This window comes from Pleurodeles waltl, chromosome 7 (assembly GCF_031143425.1).
Source record: "Pleurodeles waltl isolate 20211129_DDA chromosome 7, aPleWal1.hap1.20221129, whole genome shotgun sequence".
Classification (NCBI taxonomy): Eukaryota; Metazoa; Chordata; class Amphibia; order Caudata; family Salamandridae; genus Pleurodeles; species Pleurodeles waltl.
The window spans coordinates 296,013,477-296,029,922 of record NC_090446.1 but is presented as its reverse complement, the minus strand read 5'-3'; the positions used below and the strand labels follow the sequence as shown (position 1 = coordinate 296,029,922).

The window sequence follows — 16,446 nt, the reverse complement described above, 5'->3', positions numbered from 1 at the left end:
CATATTTCTAAACAGACACACATATGTATATATGCAAACATATATATACATTTAGTTATGTATTTACATATACACAACCACATAAAAAACATAGGTATACATACATATATATTACATATGTATATACATATATGTATATATATCCATATACATATATGTACACACAGACTTGCGTGTGCCTGAACAGACATGCAACAATGCAAGTCGCATGCAAATGGTAATGGATGTGACAGTAAGTGGATGCAACAAACAGGCAGATTAACATATTGCATTGCAACATGGTAAGTGCTCAGAACGAAATGACGTAAACAAACGCGCATGCCCAAAACACATGCAATGGAAGTGAAACATGCAGTCTTCAGAGTTGCTCTCGCTGCAGGAGTCATTAAAGTGCGGAATGGTGCCTCTGCGCTTAATGAGAAACTGTCATGCTTCTTTGGCACTGGCTTCTGTAGGGCATGCTCTGCATGCCTTGTCACATGTCAAGACATGCCCAAAGAATACATGGCATTCTGGCATGGATCTGCCTGGTACCTCAAAGAGTGATTTTTCTGGGGTATGGTGGGAGACATTTTCTGGGGTGCGGCTGGGCTCATGGTTAGCTTCTAGGGCATCCAGTTGTCCTTCTGAATCTTCATGATGTTGCCCATCTTCTGTCACTGCTTCTGTGTAGCTCTTGTCTTTATCAAGCTCCGGTAGGCTCTTGGAGAAGTCCTCAAAGGCCATGCCATGGAAGTCTCCGATCACCGTGAAGTCCACCTCAGCCTCCAGGCTGGACGTGGAGCTCACAGTGATGCTGGAACACTTTCGCTCGATGGCCAGATGGTTGTCCTTTAGAAAGACTGAGTCCTTCTCCTGGTCTTGGTCGTCCTCGCCTGCATCGCTGTCCGCCCCCTTGTGCCGGGCAGGCTTCCTTTTCTCCTCCAAGCCCTCCCTCATTCCGGCTCTCTGAAGGAAACACAATATCAGAGAGACACCAACATTGTAAGTACCAGACGGCTGGTTATGGACTGCTGATGGACGAAAAAACAATTGAAATAAAAAAGACAAAGAAAACAGATGAAGGTGTGTTAAGCATGGAAACAAAACATCCTCTCAAAAGCGATGACACGGCATATTGGTTTCATTTGTTTTTGCCAATGTTTTTTTATAGAACAACAATTTACAGGTCAAGCTGAAACTGATGCACTGGCATGCCCGCAGGCATATACTTGAGGAAGACAGAAGCAGACTTGGATAGAAAAAACAAAACCAAACATACAAACGCTGTACATGGATCAGAAATGTGTCCTCCTAGCTTCCAGACCCAGCCCTGTCAGGTAGCATCATGTCAGGCATGAGCGAGTCAAAAAAAAACAGAAGTGGGAGGTAGAAGAGGTCGAAAGCAGGACATGGAAAGAAAAAGTGGTTAGATTTTGTAAAGATCCGAGTGGAAGCAAGCAAACTTGTCAATTTCACTGAGGCAAACCACATATGGTCTCTGGAGGTAAGATACACGCTAAAAGATCAATTCAGTTTCAGTCATTTCTGGCGTTTTCAATAAAGGATTTTGGTGTATACATAACATGAAAACATAGTTGTTTTTGCTTGATGGCAGACTAGAGAAGACACTGACTGTCACCTTCTATCGTGTGTGACACTGAGGACTGTTTCTATCAAGGGCCTAGCATGGCATTGTCATGATTACCTTTGAGGATACTGCAATATAGGGAAATACGAAGTAATCACAAAAGGTTAGTGCCTTCAGAAGGTCGGCAGGGGCTGTCTGTTCTCAGCCAATCACGTCTGATGCCATTTGATTGGCTGTTTACATGAGTGATGTTTCACAACTCCTCTGACCTCCCGAAGGCACAAACATGCCAGACTATCATCTAACATTGGTAAGGACCATCTCTTATCTGTCCCATCCTCTGTTGGAATCAATGTTAGTAAGCAGAACCATATACCCACTGCTAATCATCCAACCTAGTTCACTAGAGAGTTCACTAGAGAGTTAGTGAGGAATGGCTGGTGTAGGTTGAAGAGTCCATGTACAAGTAAGTGTTTAGTCAGACCTACACTTTGAGGTTTAGCAGAGAGAATGAATTTCTGTTGGGGTTTGGCAAGTGTTTAATGGCTACCATCTACGCAGCTATGAAGCCTAAGGGAAGTGTACCAGCAACATACTAGTCCCATTGGGGAGGGGAGTTCCCAGCACCTGACTCGGAATGATCAAAAGCAAGCACAGAGTGATTGGGGTTTTAGATTTTATTTTCTAGTTCAGAGTGACAGGTGAGGTGTGGGCCCACAATAGGAATAAGGAACTCTGCACCATATCTGCAAGTAGGATTCTGGTTGAGATGTTAGCGTCTAAATAGAGGAGTAATTGAGTTAATAAAAAGAGTAATACAGGAGTAGCTTGTATCTCTGCATTTGCTTGATTGTCAAGAAATATTCTTCTTTTACTGGTAGAGGCTATATGTCAAATAATATTAAATCCCTTAAGGAACAAACAAGAGCCACTGCAGATTAGACCATGAGTATAGTCAGGCTCCATCTGATCATGCAAAGCCACTATATGAAATGTTTTTGAAAAATGTATATTTCTGAAGTCCTATGTTTAGGAATTTTAGCCTTAATGGCAAACATATTCCGTTCTTTTCACCCTGATCAGTTAACCTGTACATTCCGAAATGCAAGCTCTTGCCTCGTATCTTAGCTGACTTTTTGCCTATTTTGGGTCAGGGCATTCCGAATGCCTGTATTTAGAGACGTTTTGTGAGAAACGTTAAACGTTTTGCTCATCGGAACCAAAGTTTGCCCCTCCCTCACATCGAGGGTGATAAATAAATACATCTCCATAAATCAGTGGAATTGACAGCAAGTTCATAGCACATGAGTGGAAGATGCTTCATCAATAAGATCATCGCAAAAGGGACACACACCTCTCAAATATACTTGGAATTGTCCCAAGTCATGCACTAATGCCATGCAGTCCTGTGCTCATAGGATCACTTCAATTCAAGAATGTGTGATGGAGTTTTAATAATTGTGTTTTGCTCATGAACAGAACTGAATGTCAGCATTGACTATGCGCCAAATTTTAGCACAGAAAACACATCTCAATGTAGCCACAGATGCCTCAGAACTCATGACAGTATTGTCATTCAAATTAGTATCTACTGTCGAGAGGATACACCTTGGTGGTGATAGGTTACATTGAGTTATGATCTACAGTTTACACTCAAAAGTATAAAAAGTTCCTAATCTGACCATCATTTTTATTAAGAAACTGCAATGGCCTTGAAATGTTTAAAGATCTTGCCACATTTTGCAAGTAAATCAATTAAACTGAATTAAATTGAGAGGTGCAGTCTGAGAAATGAAATTCAAAACAGGCTGAACGAATATAGATAGCTACACTGAACTGTGTAGAAGATTCAGATGAGGCAGTTCTTAGTAGATTTGGTTAGGCGTTTGAACCGTGGTTAGAGTTGGTTAATAAAAACATTGAGACCTGAAAGATCAATGGGGCCTTTACGCTTTCGTCCATCTGCGTAGCTTTTATTGTTGAACCAGAGAATTCCTCCCAGGTGGGCTCCTGAGGCTGGCTCTGAATCAGAGAAAAGTATTAGTCTTAAGATGCACACGTAAGCTAGAGTAAGGGTTTAGCACGAGCATCTTGCAGAGCAGCTGAAAAGCAATCTCAATGTCCAGTATGGCAAGGGAACATTGGGAATGGGCAAAGGGGAACTTCACAGGCAAAGCAAGACAGGAAATAAAAAATAATATTTGCGGGAAATGGGACAGGCCAAAAGCAAAGTTGTGTACGTAAATATTCAGATTTCTTGGCATTTTCCTTTGCATGCTGCATATATGCCAGGATTGCCTTAATTGTCAAGTCAATATTGTGAGGGGCGAACCCTTGGATCACGAACAAAAAAGCAGATGTACTGGTTGGTTTGCATTTCTGTGTAGGTGCTAGCTGTGTGTCATTACACAAAGCATTCAGACAGTGATGCGAAGCAACCATCTCTTTCGTGTCGTGGCCAATGAATATGTCTTTTTTGTGATGGAGAATACAAATAAAATAATAAACTGCAGCGTGGACATGCTGTGAACTTTCCATTGGAAGAGTTCTTTGCAAGAGTTACCACAGCTTCTGTCAGTGTGATTTCACATCCCGAGTCTGGAGATGCAAGTTCATCTCCTGGTTCCCCTTCATGTTCGGATCCAGCAGAACTGCCATCTTGGAAGCTTTCATCTTGAGAAGGTTCTCTGTCAGTGGCTCCTTGCTGGATGGTTAGGAAATCCATGGCTTGTGTTTTCTCAAGAAGCTTTGATTTCCTACCTGCAACTTCTTCTGTTGACTGATTCTTGAAGCAACTCTGTGCCTCCAAATGATCTTCAGAGTCTACGTGCTTTGATGGCTCATCGACTACTGTATCATACAATGCTCCCACTTGCTCACTAGACACAGATACAACTGGAATATCTTCCTTGTAGGCGTTCATTTTGAAATCCACTGTAATTTGTTCATCTTCTTCCAGGTTGTGAAAGCATTCCACTCCACCTTGATCAACTGAGTAAGGTGTACATTCTACATGAGCCATCGAAGTCTTTGCAGTTTGTTCCATTTGGAATTTTCGAATGTTCATGATCTCAGAGGCCTCCACAATTCCTGTCTGAGAAGCAGGATCATCTGAAGAAAATGAGGTATTTCGAGACTCTCCCAACGTATTTACACTTTTATTGCTTTCAGTTTCAAGAAGCATCTTAGATAGCTTCTTGTTCTCCAAATCTTTTTGTTCCTTGTTTGTTTCAGGAATAACAAAAAGGATATTCTTCTTTCTTGAAATATGGTCATGTATTTCTATTGTTTCCAAATGCTCATTTCCAGTCAAGGATTTCAGGTTATCCTTCTCCTTTTTATTCGCTTCACTAGTTGTCATTGTTGGTAATGAGGTACTAAACCCCAACCCACCCAAAAATTCACTGCAAGGACTGCATTTCAGGTTCTTGGTAGAAAAATACAAACTGGCCTCTTCATCTTTTGCCTCATCATCCAGTTCTGAAGTGCACATTCTAGGGTCAAGATCATTAGTTATTTTTTCATTACTGTGATCTGTCACCACTTTAATTTTCTGGGAATCTGGTCTTTCAAGCTTTTCTTGCCTGTTTGCTGCCTGATTATGGCTCTCTGCCATTTTGGAACCCGCTCCTGCTATGTCTTCCATCTGACACATCCTTTGTTCTTGGTTAGTAATCAACACCACTACTCTCTCTTCCCTATACCTCTGCTCTCTTCTCTTGGGTGTTTGATAGCGTTTTGCTTCTGTTCTAGGTTTTTGGATATCCTCTTTGCTGCCTGAATCTTTTCCAGCCATGATCTGAAGTTCAGCGTGATCTGGAAGACGAGTACCCTTAGCAACTTCATGATCTTCCTCCTGCGTTGGTGAAGCGAGTAGTTTTTCATGGCATTCTTTTAGTAGTCCTTTCTCATGCAGTTCATTAGTGATTTCCATCTTTGACAGGCGCTCACTTGTCTTCTCCTGATCTGTACCGTTGTAAGGCTTTTTTTTCTCAATATCCTTTTGAATATGTTCACCAAAGCTAGGTGCCTGAATCTCGACAAAGACCCAGCGACCAGAATCCTGCATTTCAATTGGAGCAAGAAAAGTTAGCATTAAAAATGAAAAGAGGCAAATAGGGCAATGTTGTTTTTTAGATTGTGTCTGCAAAGCAACAGACTTAGTAACAAAGACTAGAGCATGCATTCCAATTCCAATGCACTGCTGGATGGACACACAGACAGTTACATGACAGGGCTGTAGTTCTGCAAACATTCATAAAAAACCTATCAAACCGCATGATGGCATTTAAGTTTGGAACTCCTGCTGCTTGAAACACACCATGGTTCATACCACAATAGAAAGCACTTTGAGCTGTTATGTGAGTAAAAATGCCTATTTTCTCATTCAACCCAATACAATCGATTATCCCCCAAAAATAATTTGCAGCTAAGTCTGAATTGGAGCCTATACTTTAAACAGAAATCCTTTGTTAAATAAATATTGGCAATTTTCTCTAATCTGTAGTTTGGTACGATCCCAAATCAGGACTGAGAAGTTTTTAGAATTTACCACGCTCCAATTTCACATTCACATTCTGCAGCATCAGAGCACAAAACCCTAATGTTAGTGGAAATCTGTTAAGTGTTGAAAAAATGAGATTCAGGAGAGAATATCACCCCAATGAAGACTGCAGCAGGAATATACTAGGTGTTGTGTTATTGCACCAAAATGTGGGGCGCCCAGAATGAAGCCCTTTCTCGAAGACCCTAAGCATTACAGGCATTAAAAGGTCACCAAAAGCGTGTCAGCGGTGGGACTGATCATAAGAAATTGGAGAAGGAAATAATACCTTTTTAAAATACCATTTCGAATTTTCAGAAGCAATTAGAAAACAAAACAAAAGTTTTCTACCTTCCAGTAACAAATGGTGCAAGTCTGTATGCTTGAATTTCATGCTCCTCTCAAGGTTATCATATAAACGTATAAAGGGTACGTATCCCTTAGATTAGCTATAACTTTCACTACAGCAGCTCATTCAAGGAATACTGGACATTTTCCAGAGCATAAGTTTTAGGTGTACAAACTTTTTTTTAGGGCTGAGCCTGCGAAAGCATGCGTCTTGCTTGCAAGACACTATGTTATACAAAAATACCTTGGAGCCTGCTCATTGCTTTAGCATTTGTTAGCTACACATCACTCTTCTTTGCTGCCTCCTTAATTGGTTGGTGTAATTTCCAATCATTTCTGTGGAGCACGGACCAAACACAGATTGGTTCAAGAGAACCACAGCCCGTATGCTGCTCCAGAGCTGATTGAGCTACTATTTCTTTCCACCTCCCCTTGCCTGCTGCTCCCTCCGTAGTGCTTGCACTTTCTTTCTTGTTTTAGTTAAGTTATCCCAACTCCCTCTCTGTTTCGTATCATCCCGTCCCTCTTCCTTCTCCCACTCATACCTGAACTTTCTCTTCAATTTTGACCTGAAAAGCGCTATGAAAGGACCAGCGCTTTGTAGTGCTTTTTCAAAACATATTGCTATCCCCGCCCACTCCTCCCACCGTCAGGCACCCCCACACTGCCGACACCCCCTACAACCCTGTGTTGTCCATGTATGCCTCCCTGACTCACCCTCCCTCCTGTGTTTGCCTCCAGCAATAAACAAACAAACAAACAAAAAAATTGGCAAAGTCAACAGATCTAATCCAGGTGAGATCTATTGGCTTTCACAATGTTCGATTACACATGTTGCATAGCACATCTGCTGTGTTATTTTGAATGGCAGCTGCGCTGCAATGCAAAATGACTCAAAAAATATTGACAAACCAATTGAGCTAGCACAGGCAAGGCTTATTAGACTTACCAATGCTTGCTTAATACTGGAGCACTGATTTACCACACACTGGTACTTATTTACAAAGTGGTATTAACAACAATGAACTTGTATAAATGTATATCGGTATTGTCACTGGCATCTATATGTTGCATATTGCTGACATACTATTACTTTTTTAGAGCACGAAGAATACGTTTGCAGAAGCAGTAGTCAGCGTAGAGGTGACAATGTTCCAACAAATATTATTGATTTTTAACTTTTGCACCATCTCCGTATTTTTGCATTTTGTAAAGTTGCATCTCATATGTTGCCTTGTTGAAAATTGATCTTATTGACAAACACATTCTTGTTGAACACATAATAATGCTGCCAAGGCATGTTCTAGTCACTGCAAAGCAGTAATTAATTTTGGACCAATCTATTACTAAGAGGGTCCCGGATGTATACACAAATCTCTTGGAGTGTCGGGTGCCTCCCTCATTTTTTTAAAACGAGTGACTTGCTGATGCTACATATCAGGGACTGGGAGCACATTGATATGGTGACTCGTGCATTCGCACGACATAATGTGTCAGACACCAGGCCTGGTGACATATACAGACAACAAAAGTTTCACCACGCATGACCACATTTACATCATGATGCCGTCAGCATATGTTTTTATTTATTTATTTACTGTTACAAGATGGCGACTGATCATGCTGGAGAGGTACATTTTAAAGATTAATAAAATGTGATTGAAATTGAAATGACCCCTGCTGAGAAAGGAGTAGCCCGGCAGCTAAGTGCAGCTATCGAGCCTCGCAAAACAATTCTTTTTTTTTCTTTTTTCAGAAATAAGGAACTGACAGGTAAGGGCAGAGGCGAAAAGGTGGAACGGGTGGGGGTTGTGTAAGCCATAGGTAGGGACTCCCAGGGCTTTTCCTTTTGATATATTATTGGAACACTCCCAGTCCAAGAGCCAATGATTACTATACAAACTTCCTAAAATAAAAACCTCTGAACACCCAAAAATCAACAAAATCAGCTAAATCCACAGAGATTAAACAGTAGTGTCTGTAGAATTAAGCCATAACATACACTCATTGATTATATCCGTTCTAAAATACATTTGTTACAGAAGAGAAATTTTGTAAATATGAATTTGTCAATTTACTAAAATTGGCACACAAAAAAGAACTGGCAAGTGTTAGGGATATCACAAGAACATTTGGCAAATTTGCATTTAGCTGCTGGAAGATAACATGAAGATACACAAAGACAGACGCAAGTGAATAATAAACAACCATGAATGCCTGATCTTTTCTTGCACCCTTGTTAAAAGAAAAAGAGAGAAGAGGATTACAATGTACAAGCAATTACCAACATTTAGCGCACAGGGTAAATTATGGGTAACCTCTGCCATAACATAGATCGCATTAGGTAAAATATGCAAAAAGACTACTACTATCATGCAATATGTAAAAGATCTATAAACTGAAAAATATTAACATTGACCTTAATACAATTTCACTGGGTAGTCAGCACGGCATTTATTATGAAACATCCTGGTATACTTTCATCAACTGTATTTTATATCCCAAATCTGGGAGAGAAACTGTAGTATTTCCCCATACGGTAGATGACCAGCTTGGTAAAGGAGACCAAGAGATCATCATTGAAACTGATATGCACATTGCATTTTCTATCAAAACACAGGTGTGCATGTGTGGGGGAGGAACTGCCTTTTCAGTATCATTTTCCCATCCTTTTTCTAGGCATCCATGGTAGGTGCTCAACATTTTGACCTTGTTATTTTAGGTACTGGACAAACAGTTAAGAGGGAAAGCCAAGAAGCAGCCTCCCAAGATGGATACAGGTAAAAAGGCCTGCGTGCTTGAACTACAAATTCCACTGCCATTAGTACCAGCCTTTTCAGAGTTTAGAACACTGGGGCATTAGCCACCATTACTCAAGTTGAAAGGGAGAGGTTGGTGCAACCCTTATAAATATAGCCTAGTGTAGATGATGAACAAGTTTAAAACGTTATTTGTTGAATCCAGGCCTCCATATACTTCACTTTTGAAGTGGCCGTATATAAAAAAAACTTGAAGCTAAGTTACAACAACTGGATCAATTATACATGTAAGAGTGGACTCGTGGTGGCATATTGGTTAACATTATTGGACACATGTGGGCTACAGAGTATAAGAGGAGGCCTACATGATGGACGTATATTTTGTGAACAAAGAGAGATGTTATTGTAAGCATGAAGGGTGTAAGAAATTGGATTGTTGGTTGACTGGTCAAGTAGCAGCCACAATCCTTGTCAGGATAAAGCACAGGCAAACCCCAAATTATGCTGTGCTCAATCCTCTGGTAGCTTGGCACCAGTGCTTAATTTGCACTTGTTGTTTCCGGTGCTGAGCACCGGCACTTATTTTTGAGGGTCGGCCCTTAGTCTTCTGCCTCAAGCATTTGCTGTGAGCAAAAGACACATTTGGCAAAGACGGTGGAAGATAAAAACAAAAAAGCGTCACAATGAGAGAAAGTAGGAAGCTGCAGGGGTGAGCTGAAGGGGCAGGGAGTGGCTTTAAATGGACTGAAGAAGCCCGAGATGGCTTCAGGATTACTCTGCCTCAGTAGTCCGTGTACGCACATTTAATTGCAGCGTGTTTAAGAGGAGGGCTTTGGGCACCGGCACCTTTTGATTTACAAATTAAGCACTGCTTGGCACAGACCAGTTAGGCTTAACTTAGAGGCAATATGTAAAGTATTTGTGCAAAAATGTAAACAGTAGCACAGTAGAAACAAACCACAAAGGGAGCCCACAACAATATTAGGAAAACACAGCGATTTTTAACAAATGAAACAAGACCAAAATAACAAAAATCCAATCATTAGAGCCACAGACAACACATTTTAGAGTTTTTAGGTAAGATTGTACTAAAAAGCATAAGGTGCCAACTGTGGTTATCAGGTCTCGCCAGACTTGGACAAAGTAACAAGTTCAGGATGACCATAATGGAGTGTGGGCCAGCTACAGGGACCCAGTTGGGCCCACTGGACAAAGTACCTTAAATACTGGCTTGGGGAACATTGTGTGGATCCGCATCAAAGATGTGTTGTACAGTCGAATAGATGCATCCGTTTCGAGATGCGGTCAGGCTGCAGTGCGAGGTCCTGTTGGGTCAACATCAAAGATCCAATTGATGATGGAGTGCGATGTGAAGTCCGGAGCTGGGGAAGTGGCACGCAGTTGGTGGCGATGCACGAGTTCCAAGGAGCTGCAAGGCAGCAATGATGTGTGTGGCATCATTGTTGATGCTGCCGTCAACAAGAGATTTGAGGGCCTGTGCCAAAGGTACATTGCACAGTGGCGGTTCCAAAGGCGATGTGGGCTTTAGTTGGGATGTGAGTCTTGGCGATTGGTCCAATACACACAGCAGTGTAGATACCCCAGTTCTGCTCAAAAGAGGAGATGCGTCAGTTCTACTGATCCACAGAGGCTGGCATGGCACCTTAACCTCACTTCCAAGGTCCCAGGACTGAGGTAGCATCACTTTGCAAGGAAGACACACAAATGACAGAGTTGAGGTGCAGATGCAAGGTTGTTGAAAGCTTGTCATGTCCCTGAGTCTTCAGATCAGGAGGCCAGCCAACTATCCCTTGGAGTCACTCTGGGTTCTGGGTTCAAGGGATGCAGACCCCACCCTCCTCACCCAGGCAAGAAAGCAGCACAGCAAAGCAGGAGTCCAGAAGAGTGGCAGTCCTTCAGCAGCACAGCAGTTCTTGTTGCTGGCGGAGTATCCACAGGCCCAGAAGTGTAAAGAAGTGGTGGTGTCTAAGGTCTTTCTTTTATATCCTATTGCGCCTTTGTAGTGGGGAGAAGCCTCTAGAGCAATGCCTTTGAAGTGCACAGATGCACTGCCTTCCTGGCCCTGGCTCCAGACTAATCTTAAAAGGTATGCAACCCTTTGTGTGGAGACAGGACACAGCCTATTCAGGTGTAAGTGAGGCTGGACCTAGTTCCTCTCTCCCGTCCTGCCTGTGATGGCCCATCCAGTCACACCTAAGCTCCCTATTGTGTGGGGCTGCCTAGGAGGAGTGCACAAAGTTCAACTGTCAACTACACCCAGTCATGAGATCAAAGACAGGCTACGGGGACTGAATGGCTAGGGCAAGTCAATGTCAACTTTCTAAAAGTGCAATTTTCAGAACTGAAATTTAGAATCAAAGTTCACCACAAGTTAGGATTTTAAATAAGAATTCCAGAGACACCAGAAATCAACCAGTTATCTCTATCTATTTGGAAATTACACTTATAAAATGTAATAAGGCAACTCTAAGGGCCAGATGTAGCAAGGGTTTTGCGAGTCGCAAACGGCGAAAAACGCCGTTTGCGACTCGCAAAAGCCACTTTGCTATGTTGAAATGCATTTTGCGAGTCGGATCCGACTCGCAAAATGCATTTCCGAATCGCAAATAGGAAGGGGTGTTCCCTTCCTATTTGCGATTTGCAATGGTATGCAATTCCATTTGTGACCGCGTATGCGGTCGCAAATGGAGTCGCAGTTACCATCCACTTGAAGTGGATGGTAACCCATTCGCAAACGGGAAGGGGTCCCCATGGGACCCCTTCCCCTTTGTGAATGGACCCCAAAACATTTTTTCAGGGCAGGGAGTGGTCCAAGGGACCACTCCCTGCCCTGAAAAAAACGAAACAAAAGGTTTCGGATTTTTTGAAATGCAGCTCGTTTTCCCTTAGGGTAAACGGGCTACATTTAAAAAAAAAAAAAAAACTGCTTTATTTAAAAGCAGGTCGCTAACATGGAGGCCTGCTGACTACAGCAGGCCTCCATGTTAGCGAGTGCCCATAGTCGGTATGGGGCCGCAATTTGCGACCCACCTCATTAATATTAATGAGGTGGGTCTTTGCGACCCCATACCGACTCGCAGAAGGTGTCTGAGACACCTTTCTGCATGACATTTTGCGACTTGCAAATTGCGAGTCGCTAGTACTCGCAATTTGCAATTCGCAAAATGTCATTTTGCTACATCTGGCCCTAATATTCTCCTATGGGAGAGACATGCCTTGCCACATTAAAAAATAATTTAAGGAAAATGGCATTTAAAACAATTGGTTTAAGAATTATTCAACAACAGCAGCAGTGAATAAATGAATGCAAGATTTTTTCACTACTAGGGCATGTATAATTTAAAAGTACTTGTCCTACCTTTCAAAATAGGCAGCACCATGCCCTCTGGACTTTCCAGATCATAACCGAGGGGTGAATTTTATATATATAAGCAGAAGGTTTGGGCCTGGCAGTTTAAAGCAGCACAAACAGCCTCTGCAATGACAGGCCTGAGACATGTTTAAAAAGCTACTGAAGTGGGTGGCACAACCAGTGCTGCAGGCAAACTAGTAGCATTTAGTTATCAGCACCGGGATAACCTAGAGGGTGACAAGCTGCGCTTTACAAATCCCGATTTATTGATTCATTAATTTACTCTTCCTGCATATGTGTAGTAACACTTTACTAGGGACTTATAGTTAAATTAAAAATGGCACTTGGGGATAAGCCACATCGCCATGTTCAGAGGACAGAGCACAACCATTTTAGCACTGTTAGCAATGGTTATGTGTGCAGAGCCCTATTGCTAGCAAGAACTGAGGTCTGAAAAAGTGAAGGAAGGCAAAAAGTAAGGGGGAAGATCATCCTAGGGCTGACAGGTCTAACAAAGGGGTATTATTTATAAGTTAGAAACCAGATTTATGATGCTGGGGAAATAAATGTGTTGCCATTGGTGGATATGCGTCTTTGCATTAGTGATAGATTAGGTAGACATGACTTCAAAAAAAAAAATTGCATTGAAGAGGAGAGCAAAACTATAAGGTGCACAAAGTAATATTCAGAGTGGAGGACATTTTGGGTTAAGCAGAAACTATTTGGCCTCAAGGTTCATTGGGTGTTGGAATGACGTTCATGAAGCCATCTGTGAAATTGCAAATTGTTCTCCCTTAGTAATCTCTGTGAATATATGCACTTTCTGACTGTAGTTATAGTCACAAGTGAGGTTAATTGCAGCGATTTCTCTCTTAGTAATCCCGGTGAACACCTGTACTTGCTAACTGTATTTGTTGGCACAAGTGAGGTTATTGCTCAAGTAATTTATAACATCATCTGTAATGTCGTGAGCATTTCACTGGTGTCTTATGGTTAAAGATACATTTAACTTGGCTGTATCAGTGTTTTTTGATTTGTCACAATAATGTTAAATCAGTGGAAGCATATTAAGGTAATTTTTAATCATATGATTGATTTGTAACTGAACTAGGGGGCTTTAAAATATAATCAGGGCCACTGGAGTTATGTGGCTGCGTAAATCTTCGCATAATTATAGATTTGCCACATCTGCCACAAAATTCATCATTTGCTGCATATGCTGATTTCAACAAAAATATTTATCTAGCTGAAACAATTCAAAAGTTACTAGAAATGCAGCAACACGTGTTGTTGCGCAGTGGTAGGCCCTTTCCAATGCTGGGTTGGGCATTTTTCGGTTATTCATTGCTATATTTGCGTATTAAAGTGGTACTAAAGGGGTGCAAACAATGTCTATACAATGTTTAAGTTTAAAAATGATGAAATAATTAAGTTATTCTATCAAAAAATGTGCCACGTTATACCGTATAATTTGGCTTTTCGTGCTGCATAATTTACTCAATCCTGAAGCATAGTTTGGCCCTTTCCTGCCGTATAATTCCAGTGGGTTTGACTATAATGTAACAATTGCCTAGTAGTTACCTCAACCCTTGCCTCAAGTTCCTATTGCAACAAATAACAAAGAAGAAACGCTTAAAATATTCTCCGCTACTGGGCATGGACACCTTAAGGGTTTTTGGGGGGCCCGTGCCAAACGTATTGTGCCCCTGTTCGGAACAGTTTTGACTTTATGATCCAATTTCAGCTCTTTCATGCACCTTTGGCCAGGACACTGTCCACAGGCACACTCATCCAAATTCTAATTGTGTATACATTTACTATTCAGAGCTATTGATGTGTGTTTTCAATATTATAACACAGCAGCAGTTCGCTAACATTACTGAAAATATTCTCTGACACCCTCCCATTTCTCATTTGTGAGGTCCTGTTTATAACAAACTTTTTTATGGATGTTGTATAAAACATAAACACACCATTTTAGTGAAAAATGTCTGTAATAGACTCTCGCACATCACCCGCACTGAAAATTCATGAAAGGAAAACGGTGTTTAAAACAATCTGTTTAAAAATTATTCAAGGGTACCAGGGCAAAGCTCTCTACAGGACAGCGCTGGCTCCATCAGGGGGTTCCCTGAAATGCTGGGGCCCTGGGACAGAGCCCACTTTGCCCATGCCTTAAATCGTCTCTGTACGGGGTTACTTGTGTTCCCATTTGGAGGGAACCCAGTCTGTCAGTTGAGGCTGGTCTGCTTCTATAGGAGCTGTACCAAGGCTGATTTTCTTTTGCTTGGTCTCTGTCTAGAATGCCACAGTAGTAAAACATGATGGACTGGGATGCAACGTGAAAGAACGCCAGTTGCTGAAATGTATTGAAGCTTTGCTTTACTTTACTATTTGTTGTAGAAGATGCCGTAAGTGCAGTGGCTATATCCAGACGTGTTTCATTGTCACTATGCCATAGGATTTAAGGTTCACTTCAGTAATTAAATCCCAATAGGGTGAAACTGGCCTTGGGTTGTTGGTGTGCCCGTCAGGAGAGGACCTTGGTAGCAGCTGAGCTGAACTGCTCATTTAGTAACAAGATCAAGACAGACACGCATAAGGCTGGACTCCACCAAGAGTGGCACAGTAGGTGAAAAATGATGAACTGGAATGTGGCCCGTGCAATCTCCACTGGAAGAGCAATGCAAGCATTTTCTCCATGACTTTATTCTTTGTTGCAGAAGCTGATATTGCACTCTTTCCCTAGTATCCCAGCTCTTGGATTCACAGGGTCCAGCCTGCATCATTGCGGGCAATGAACAAGGCTCCCATGTTTGTCTTGGAAAGCCCCTCGGCCAGCATTAAGACACTGGACTTAAGGATTGGCCTTAGGGAAGGCTCTGTCATCTGTACCCTGGTTCTTTTATCAATGGACACAGAAAAACACTTTGAACACAATCTATGCCAGTGCGCTGGTCCATGACCATACTGGGCCTAGCATTCAAACATGGATCAACCCTCACAATGAACTGAAAGGCTTTGGTGATCTATGGGTATATGTCGGTTGATATACAGCTATTTAAGAATTTGGAGCCTGGCGTTTTGTGTGATACTGAATCCTATAGTGATGCACATGCAGGATGCTCTCAATGCAGCCTCTATAAAAATTGGAACTGAGGGATGCTGTCTACAGAAAAGCGACACAAATAAAACACATGAATCCGAGTGGAACTGGCCAGAAGATTGTGAGTAACTGTACATCCCATAAGAAGCATAAACTTACGTTGGTGCCTGTCCACCTAAATGGTGAGAATTTCACATTTTAGAAAAACAAACCACTACCCAAGGTCTGAATAGCCGTCAGTGGGTTGTAAGTGAAGAATGAGGACTGGGATTCATCAAGATGTGTAGAGGCTGGTAGAAGAACAAGAGTACATCTGTCTTCTTTGCAGGGAAGTAAAGAAGAGCTAGAATCAGTACTCAAGAATCACAAGAGATACTGCAATGAAAGATACAGTTGCATGTCAAATAAATATTTTATTAGGGGAAGGTACTGCACCTCATAGAGATGGATTAGTTTATCAAATGTCGTATCAGTGAAGCAGTTTTATAAAATTAAGCTGATATCCTGGACTAAGCTCACCATTTTCTGTGTTTTAGCACATGGGGCTGATGTCCCTTGAGATGAACTTGATGAACAGGTTGCACTGGACAAAACACTGTTAAAAATGAAAAACAATATGCTTCACCTGTTGTTCTTCCATCCTCCCTTAGCAAACTACTATCTCCTACTGAAATATGGGGACAGTAGAATAAGGTGGACTGCTTTCTAAGCTCTATCAGCATGGCGTAGTAAACAGACATTCAGCAG

At 41.7% G+C, this 16,446-nt stretch overlaps 1 protein-coding gene across 14 annotated transcripts in view; it reads right to left on the bottom strand.

The window, feature by feature from the left end:
• The window catches only part of EPB41L1 (erythrocyte membrane protein band 4.1 like 1), a 458,763-nt gene that overhangs the window by 42,531 nt on the left and 399,786 nt on the right, over positions 1 to 16,446 (bottom strand). For 5 of the 14 annotated variants that reach the window (XM_069243688.1, XM_069243690.1, XM_069243692.1 and 2 more), the window contains one exon: positions 535 to 948. The exons of 5 other annotated variants lie outside the window; for them this stretch is intronic. In XM_069243688.1, the coding sequence (XP_069099789.1) occupies positions 535 to 948 (414 nt within the window). Of the gene's footprint in view, positions 1 to 534; positions 949 to 3,496; positions 3,593 to 4,133; positions 5,865 to 16,446 lie in introns of those variants that run through there. 4 more of the 14 variants (XM_069243684.1, XM_069243687.1, XM_069243685.1 and 1 more) reach the window with 2 other exon arrangements.